Here is a 9,696-nt window from a genome sequence, read left to right as displayed (position 1 = left end):
TGAGCATATTAAGTGTGGAGTGCATGCTGTGAGGGTTTCCAGTGTTTAAAATGTAATGATGACATACAGTAATGACTTTTGCGGACGACATCTTTGGGGGTGGAGGCCATATAGTTAGGATCCGCTGGCTATAAAAAGTTTACACACTCATGTTCAAATGCCACATTTTCATATTAAAAGAATGAGACCAAGATAATTCCGTAAAAAAATCCCCACCATTAATATGACCTATAACCCATACAACTCATAATTAACCAATCCACATTCCAACATGTTAAACAGGAGTCAACACACATCATCCACCGTTTAAGGGGTATACTGATTAACCACTAATAAAGTTCAGCTGTTCTAAGAGGGCCCTGCAATTGGCCGGTTCAGGATGTCCCCGCCTACTGCCTACCCCCAGCGGCCCTAGTGAGGATTAAGCGGTTCGGAAAATGAATGAATGAACGTTCTAAGAGGTTTTCCTGACAGTTGCGTTTGTGTTCTAGATGCAGCCCGAAGGGTTTGAGCTAACACTGCTTGCTATTTGGAGCAATTGTGAACAAAACCTACTTTTTGGAACTGAACAAGTATGGCCTTGGTTTCATTATAGACCATAACACATTTTCCACGTGTTTGTGTGGTTCTGTTATGACCTCTTGTATGTAAACAGAGGTGTGTAGACTTTTTATATCCACTGATGAGAACATGCGGTGAGGACAATATATACTGTACGGTATTGTAGACATGCAGCAGAGGATATGCGTTGATGATGTGTCTCCTCCCAAATCTTGTTCAGAAGCAGCCTTGGTCACATAAACATAAAACAGGTTACTTAAAAAGCTTGAATGGCTAAAATGGGATCCCTATGAAACCAGAGGGGACTAACCGTTGGCTTTTAGCATTTTAAATGGCTTTCTCAACCAACCTGCAGATGACTATTATCCAGCGTAGACTGCACCTGCAAGGAAGAAGCTGTAAAAAATGTATTTTCGCCTCCTCTTAGCTTCTTTACAATGTTGATTTCAAAGAGAGAGAGAGCGAGAGAGAAGGAAAGTGTGAAAATGATTTGAAGTGTAGGTCATGCTGCTCATTAAGGAGCACGAGAAGGCAGGTGTCTTGTCAATAAATAAGCAGGTCAGATCACTACACTGTAGACGTGATGTATCCTCACACAAATGTCAACGCCTTCGTTCAAATTCTGACCAGGTCAATGTGACACTGCTGCGGTGACTGAATTTCAACAGTTTGGATATTTGTTGCATGCCTGTTAAAAGCAGCATTGAAGACACAAATGGGCAAACTGACATGGACTATCTTGCCCGTTACCGTTACATGCTAATCAATATAATAACCCCCCCCCCCCCTGCTCACTATTCTAAACTCTGTATATTCCCTAGTTGTCAAGCTGTTGAATCGTTGTCTTACCTTTACAAGGCCTAAAGTGAGGCGACATCAGCAGCTTCACGCAAGCAATGTGCGCGACCGCCGCCCACGCTGCACAGCACCAAAAAAAAAAAAAAATTGTCTCGAGCACACTCTTTTACAGTCAAGACTCCCAAGTAACGTGCGTGACTTGATTTCGGTTAGCATATTTTAGATGTTTTATTATTAGACACACGTACACACACGTGCACGCGGACACACACGGCCATGTGCTGTACATCATTTTTTGTCATGTCACAGCAGTTCATGATGTTGATCGACTGGAATGTGGCGACAACGCTACAAAATCAAATCGTTTAGCAAATGAATACTGATTGTTTGAATGGCACTGAGGAAACGGATTAAAATATGAAAATGGTGTCATCTAGCAACAACTAACAATAAAGAGGCGATAAATGGCTCATTTATTTCTACATTTTTTTTCAATCAGATCCACGCAGATAAAAGATAGCATAAATTGCGTCTGGGGCTGAAACTGATTTATTGTATTACCATTCATTTAAATGGGAAAAAATGTTTCATCGCAAAAATTAATTTAGTTTGGGAACTGAGGTTTGACCATACCTGCTCCATTTTGTAGCGTATTTTGAAACCACTGCAAACCCAAATTGTTGACTGAATGCTTCCTTGGCAGAGCCAATCACTGTCATTAGATTCTGCAAGTGTACCTCGAGGGATGTGGCACGTGTGTCGACATGGTTTGGATATGAAGATGTAGCTTTAATTAGAGATTAAGAGTGAAATAAAAGTACTCAAATGTGGCGTGAACGGGTTCGGGTCCAGCGACATGGTAACATGGTGGCTGATAACCAGCAACAACAACAACAACAACAACCGAGACTCTCTTGGAGCGTGCCACCGTTACGTGGCTAACATCCCTTATCTCTCAACATCACTCCTCGCCGTCGGCCCCTAAAGGCTCCTTTTTCTGCACCTCCTCCTGCAAAAGTTCAGCAGCGTTCCCATCCCCAACCTCAGGGACCTGTTCCTCCTCCTCCCCCTTTCCCGCCTGCTCTTCGTGATCCATGTCGAGCTCCTCAAAGGACGAGCCGCTGGCCAGTGAGCCGTCTGAGCCTCGCTCGCTCCCGTCTCTGTGCTTGATATCTCCTTGCGCCTCGACCACGTCCCTCAGAGGGAGGGACGAGGCCAAGGAGGCGGCCGTGGACGCGGCCAGTGACGTCTCTCGGCTGTCCCAGGGAACTCCGGCGCTTCCCGAGCTGGCGTCGCTGTGAGAGTCGGCCCCTGAACGAGAAATGGGAGCAGGGCAGGAGTGATTAATTGATCACAAGGAAGGAAATTACTTACTCACAGTGGTGACTGTGCATTAGAGGTGGGGGGGGGGGGGGGGGGGGGGCAGTGCCCTGCCCATCATTGTTTCTTTCCCATTTAATAAAGAGCAGCGATTCCGATGTACACACATGCTAATAGTGGAGCTGGGCAATACAGTGCCGTGAAAAATAGTATTTCCCGCCCCCTTCCTGATTTCTGTGCTCTTTCAATATTTATCACACACAAAGTTCATCAAACCAATTTGAATATCAGACATAGAAAAAAGATGCAGTTTCTAAATGCCAATTTATTAAGGCGCGCACACACACACACACACAATTACTTTTTCCTATGTGTCAAAGTAATTGCCCCGGGACTTATAAATGGGTAGTGCCGCCCTTGGCAGCAATAACCGAAATCAAGTGTTTGCGATGATTGGTGAGTCGTTGACATCGCCGTGGAGGAATTTTGGCCCACCCTTCTTTGCATAATTGCTTCTACTCCGCCATATTGGAGGCTTTTCTAAAATGAAGTGCCATTTGTAGGTCACACCACAGCATCTCAATTGGATTTGAGTCCAGACTTTGACTTGGCTAATCCAAAACATTTTTTTCTTTTTGGGAGCCATTCATAGGTGGACTTGGTGGTGTGTTGTCCTGCTGCATGATCTAAGAGCGTTTGCGTTTGAGGGCGCGCACTAACGTTTGGATATTTTCCTTTAGAATGTTCTGGTAGACAGCAGAATTCATTGTCCCCATCAATCACAGAAAGCTGTCTTGGTCCCGAGGTAGAGCAAAGAAGCCCCAGACTATCCCACTGCCACCACCACGTATCACTGTTGGCATCATGTTCTTTTTAATCAAATGCGGTGTCATTTCTACACCAGCTGTAAGGGGCTGCGCATCTTCCAAAAAGATGGATGGATGGATGAGTCGAGAGAAAAAAAAGTCTTGTCTTTTTATATAAACTTCTGGTTTCAACTGCAAATGATGGGGATATTAGCCTCACGTGGAATATATAAGACTGACGGGTAAAAGCTGAGAATTTGGAGTTGCAGCATCAAACTTGTGGAGGAGTCACCGGCTGAGTTACTTTTGTTTGGCTGAGCAACTAAAGCTTAACTTCCCTCATTAGTTTCTCACTTTGAGTTTCATTGCTACGCAACACTTCACTGGGCTTGTCATCACTTTGCCTGCCGTCACTCAAGTTGTGGAAGAATCGCGTCAGCCGCAGTTCACAGATCAGAAGCAGGGCGGGCTCTGAAAGTATTACGGGCTGATCATGTGACTGTGAAAATGTCCGTCAGTGACGTGAGCGTGTTTTCTTGTGCATTACTGCATGTGGGGTTGTCATAGGGAGGCAAGGGAGGCAAGTCCAATGCTTTGGTGGCAATATGTTGCGGAGGATTATGATGGCCATTTGACCATGTCGTTACTTCCAGCTACTCCCTTCTGGGCTCACAGCGACATGCTCCCCTGTGCTCATCTTCTCTCTCTCATCCTTCATGCCGCCTCCACTGACTTCTTCATCTAGTCATCTTATAAGTATATATAGTGCCGTGCCAGCATGTAAAAATCCTTTTTTGTGCATTATTTTGCCTCATTAAACAAATGGATATGTCTGACAAAGCCAGCCCAAGTAAACAAACTGCAAATTTTCAATGGTTATTTGATTTATTAAGGTGAATAAATATTCAAAACTACCTGGCCCTGTGTGAAAAAGTACTTGCGTCCCGTTGTTAAATCAGGAATTTACTGTGACCCAAAATAACAAATGCTTGTCGTATTTTTGCAAAACACATCTAAATGATTCCCAAGACGAGATGAATGTTGAAGTTTTTGGAAGGTGTGTGACTCTGTTACACAATAGCATTTCAGAAAAAGAACATGATACCACCAGTCAAACATGGTGGTGGGAGTGTGATGGACTTGGGCTGCTTTGCTACTTCAGGGCTTGGACGACTTGTTGTGATTGATGGAACAATTAATTTTGCTCTAAACTGTACCGACCTCCTTTGCATGGAAATGATCAGGTGTATTGTGTTCTGTTGACCTCAGACTCTTTTTTTTATTTTTTCGAAACACATTTTAATTGAAATTTGAGATCATTTCAACAATAATTGGCAATGGTAATAGCCTATTAAAAAGACAACCAAAAATATCCAGAAATTAATAAATCGAATATAGTTTAATCGTGATGCTCACACTCAAGATGAATGACACGAACACAGTAAGCAGTACAAACCCCCCCCCCCCCAAAAAAAAAAACAAGTCCAGACTGCATCCCATCACAACGTAATTATCACATGGGTGCTTTATATGAGAAGTCCATTTGTGTTATTTATCGAGGGGCTGAGAAATGTTCAGTTGATTAGCTGGCAAGTCCCAACAGGAGGCGATGGAAGCGTATGTTCTTCGCTAAGGTGGGAATGGGATTTCTGATGAATGCAGCTGATCTTTCCACATGGGAATGTCTCTAAAATACAAGGCTATTAATGGGAAATAATTGCTCTGTTGAAGGATAACTGGCTGGGCACAGCCCCCCTGAGAGGGTGCTTCAGCCTATGAGATGACCCCTCAAGCATGGTCATAAAAACGCAACTTCAGTTGAAGCCAACTGGACCCGAATAGTCTTATCGATGAGATTTGCTTAATTCTGTTGCTAAATTGGGCCCGTCGGGGTTATTAAAGCTCATGATCAAGGTCCGGAAGAGAGGACTTTTTTTTTTCCAAGTAGGAATGTAAAAAGACCAGTCCAGAGTTCACAGAAGAAAACAGAAAGCTAAAGAGTGGATGGATGTTGTTTAGAAGTGAAAGGAAAGAGCAGTTTGGGAATATTGTGATACACATCTTGCACGATCGTTTTATTTAGTTTTTTGGGCCAACTTAATTCTAATTGAGAATCATTGTGCTAGTTTTATTTCTCCAAAATGCTGAAATTAGACATAATGGCTACTGCATTGGGTACTGTATGAAATCCAATACAAAACACACAAAAGGAAGTACTTGCCTTGCCTCAAGCAGCTTCTAGCAACTGTTCTCATTTTGTATCACTGTTTATTCCGTCCAATCAATGACTGAACGTACATCGGTGACTGCGGGCTCTCCTTTTGGTTTCCAACTTCGCTCGTGTGCTGGCGTTTATGAGTGATGGCTTGTAACTTGCAAGTTTGGGCACTCTTAAGTTGAGGGATCGCTGTATTCCGAGCTGACTTTAGTATCTTGTTTTCACAAACTGACCAGTTCCAATATAAAGTGGATGTAATTGCAACCCCGCAAAAAAAAAAAAAAAGTGTCATTGAAATGACCATTTAGATTGTGTCTTGTGGCAAATATAAAGGCTCCCTCTCCACCCTCATGTGACCACTAAAAGGCTTCTGGGTGTTAAGTGTCGTAAACGAATCATAAAAAAAACCATTTGGAATCTTCCTTTAAGAGCCCAGTGAGAGGAAAAAAAGAACTCCACATGGTTGCAGCACTATTTTTGGCGTAGCAATAAGGAACATAGGAATACAATGTTCAAACTCGTGGAAGACATCCTAAAACCACAATTAAATTTCCCATGGAAAAAAAAGGAATCCACGGTATAAATAACGAATGATTGCAACCTGTTTTGAGTATTTACGCCTTTGCCAACTACCCTGTCCTTTCAAGGACAACAAACTTCAAATTTGCTTCAGACAACAAAACTAAATCAACAGTTTCAATGTGAAGAAAAGGGAATTGTGACATCAATTATTAGTCAATCGGGACCTGAGCTCGACCGCTTAGGTCGATACACTTTGTAGCTGCAAGTGGCGCAACCCACTCCCCATTTTCTTCTAACTTTACTTTTCTGTATATTTACTAGGCTGGTGTAACTATGTCCACAAAGTGTATTTCAAAGTTGTAATTCGTCACTATTGTAAAGTGGGTTACTATATGTCCATCTGTCCATTTTCCGATCCGCTTTATCCTCACAAAGGTCGCGGGGCGTGCTGGAGCCTATCCCTGCTGTCTGCGGGCAGTAGGCAGGGGACACCCTGAATCGGTTGCCAGTCAATCACAGGGCACAGAGACGAACAACGTTCCGCGCTCACACTCACACACACCTAGGGACACTTTTGAGTGTTCAATCAGCCTGCCATGCATGTTTTTGGAAAGTGGGAAGAAACTGAGTACCCGGAGAAAACCCACGCAGGCCCGGCGAGAACATGCAAACTCCACACTGGGAGGCCAGAGCTGGAATTGAACGGGGTACCTCTGCACTGTGAGGTTGACGCGCTAACCTTGCTAATTTATCTATGCTAGCGTCATATATTGACAGGAAGAAGAAAATAAAAGATCTTCCACTAGATGGCAGTAGGTTACAATTACTGTAACTAAATTCTGTGGAACTGAATACAAGTTTGGTGTTCAACTAAAAAGGCCCATATTTTACAATACGTAACTTTGTGACTACAATGACTCAAGATCAGCATTATTTCAGCATTTATACTTTTTGTGACCATCATGGTAGTGTGCCATGACATTTTTCCGGACGGTAATAAACGTGCCTTGCTTGGCTCAATAAAAGATGAGAAACACTGATCTCGGGTTTTCACACTTTCTAATTTGCTCAAATGACATAGTAACCAAACGCATGTAGAATATAAACCTGCCACGATCTGTGCGTTCACTCAGAAGTTATTTTGAAAAATGACGAGGCCAGAGAGCTGTTCCGTCCATCAGTCCTTCATTTTGTCATTTGTACTTGTTGACAGTTAATCCAGGCATGGATGCGTGAAAGTTGCTAATATCACATTGCGCTCCATCACACGTACTTTGCATGACAGAACAATTACCAACTCTCATTTATCTCCATGTCCTCTGTGATTATGGTGTCAAACGTGATATATATGTTGTTGCAATGTGACGCAAGCTGTCTTCACCGGCAGGGCACAACCAGCAACCGCCGTCACCAGCAATCAGATGTATAACCTCTCATTAAAACAATGCTTCTCTCCACATGCGGAATGACAAAGACTATACACTTGACTTGTCTACTGTGTGTAAAATATTACCTGTGATATCAGTTCCTCGGTCTTCATCAGAGTCTTCTTCTTTTGCATCAGCTTTGGCCTCATCCCTCATCTCGGGAACAAAGAAATCAGTCTGGCGGGACAGTGGTACCATATAATTGGTGACAAGCGAGTGACAAATCTCAATGTATGGGAAGGCTGACAGCTTCCTCTCCTGTCAAAATGCAAGACACACAGAGAAAAAGGCAAAGTGGAAGATTAGATTACAACCAAAAGAGCATCCAGTAAAGGGCAGTTCACCCAAGGCGGAACTATTGAGAAAAGTTCAAAATACATGAGTAACACTTAAAAAAAAAAAAACAAACAGTGGCACATTGTGCAGCACACTAACTCATGATTTTACTGTTCGACTCACTAACTGCCTCACTGACTACAAACCAACGGTCTGACTTACTGTACTAAACAACTGGCAGACGGACACAGTTGCAAACTATCACTGACTTTCTGACTTGGCTTTGAGCTAACAATGAAACTGAATAACAAATAGGCTGACTGATTGGTTAATTGAAAAAAAACCAAATTGATCTAACTAACAACATATGTGACTAGCAAACTGACCGATAAGCCAACTGGAGAAATAACTCAGTGAAACACTGATTATCTTACCAACTGGCCAACTAATTGACTATGAAGCTGGTTAAGTGACTACATCGCATTTGTTTGCTTACTACCTAATTGGAGGATTAGCTGGCTCACTGACTAATTCACTAACCAACTGACTCTGACAACCAAGCAAGCTGACTGACAACCCGAGTAGCAGAATAACAGACATGAGAAACAATCGGAATTATTAATTACATTATCGTCTAAACAACCTACTGACTGATCAAGTAAATGAGTGGTCGACTAACTATATAAGTGAGTAACTAAAATATTAACTGACTCACAGAATCCAATAAAAGTCATAGCTCTTTCCCTGATGGTTGTAACAATAAGCGTGCGGAAAAGACGTGTACAGTAAGCGCCTTATATCTCAAAGTACATGTCACACGTCTGACATTATATTTGACTGAATGCCTTTGAGGGATGGTCAAGTATTTTTGACAGGATGGGAATATCACATTGCGAGACATGCACCCACTTTGCTGACATTATTAACATTAGGTCTTTGACACACTTGAATATATGTCCTCCCATGTAAGTTCATTTAAGTTTGATGCACGAGTCCCATCTGTGTCCACATTCATACTTGCCATTGGTATGGATGTAGAATGTTGGGTATTTATAAATATTACAATCATATTTTTCTCTATAGAGGCCGTGCATATTTTGTTTTGGTGCTGTTAGTTCCCTGCTGAGAAGTGAGCTTTTAGATGAGGAAATGTTTTCCTGCTGGTTTGCAGCTGAATGGTTTTGTCGGACACTCGTGCAAAATGACGAGCCTGGCAAAACTATGAACTCTATTGTACCCGAGAGAGCACTGGTGTCAAACTCAAGGCCCGGGGGGCCAGATCAGGCCGGCCACATCTTTTTATGTGGCCCGCAAAAGCAAATCTTGCGTGTCAACTTCCATTTACGCCCCTTGCTCAAATCTGGATCGAAATGTCAAATTAAATAATAAATAATTTTTGAGATTTTGCTATTTTGTTTTACCCTGTTTACACTCACTTGGACAATAATTGAACAAACAACAAACAACAAACTAACAGTTGACTGATTTCAAAACTAGTAATCCATCAATTTGACTTTTTTGTGTGTACAAGTAATCATACAACGTGATGATTCAACATGTATTCGATTTCACTGTCGTAATGGCCCTCTGAGGGAAGCCGTAACTCCAAAGTGGCCCGTGACAAAATTAGTTTAACACCCTTTCTATAGCGTGAGCAGTGAGCGCCACATAACTCAATGCTTGCTTTTGCTATCCACGCTAGCAATAGCACACTAACAGTAAATTGTTTGCGAACCAACCAAGAGACATACAGTACGTTTAGTTAAAA

The 9,696-nt window shown here is 42.4% G+C and overlaps 1 protein-coding gene across 1 annotated transcript in view; it reads right to left on the bottom strand.

Annotated features, from left to right (window-relative positions):
* Positions 1–1,815: 1,815 nt before the first annotated feature.
* tex264a (testis expressed 264, ER-phagy receptor a) overlaps positions 1,816–9,696 on the bottom strand; it is a 46,351-nt gene continuing 38,470 nt past the window's right edge. The window contains exons 3-4 of the mRNA XM_052076944.1: positions 7,739–7,910; positions 1,816–2,670 (exon numbers count right to left, since the gene is read on the bottom strand). Coding sequence (XP_051932904.1) covers positions 2,321–2,670; positions 7,739–7,910 — 522 coding nt within the window. The 3' untranslated portion in view covers positions 1,816–2,320. The remainder of the gene's footprint in view (positions 2,671–7,738; positions 7,911–9,696) is intronic.

Source organism: Hippocampus zosterae, chromosome 9, assembly GCF_025434085.1.
Source record: "Hippocampus zosterae strain Florida chromosome 9, ASM2543408v3, whole genome shotgun sequence".
Taxonomy (NCBI): Eukaryota; Metazoa; Chordata; class Actinopteri; order Syngnathiformes; family Syngnathidae; genus Hippocampus; species Hippocampus zosterae.
This window is presented reverse-complemented; position numbering and strand designations above follow the sequence as displayed.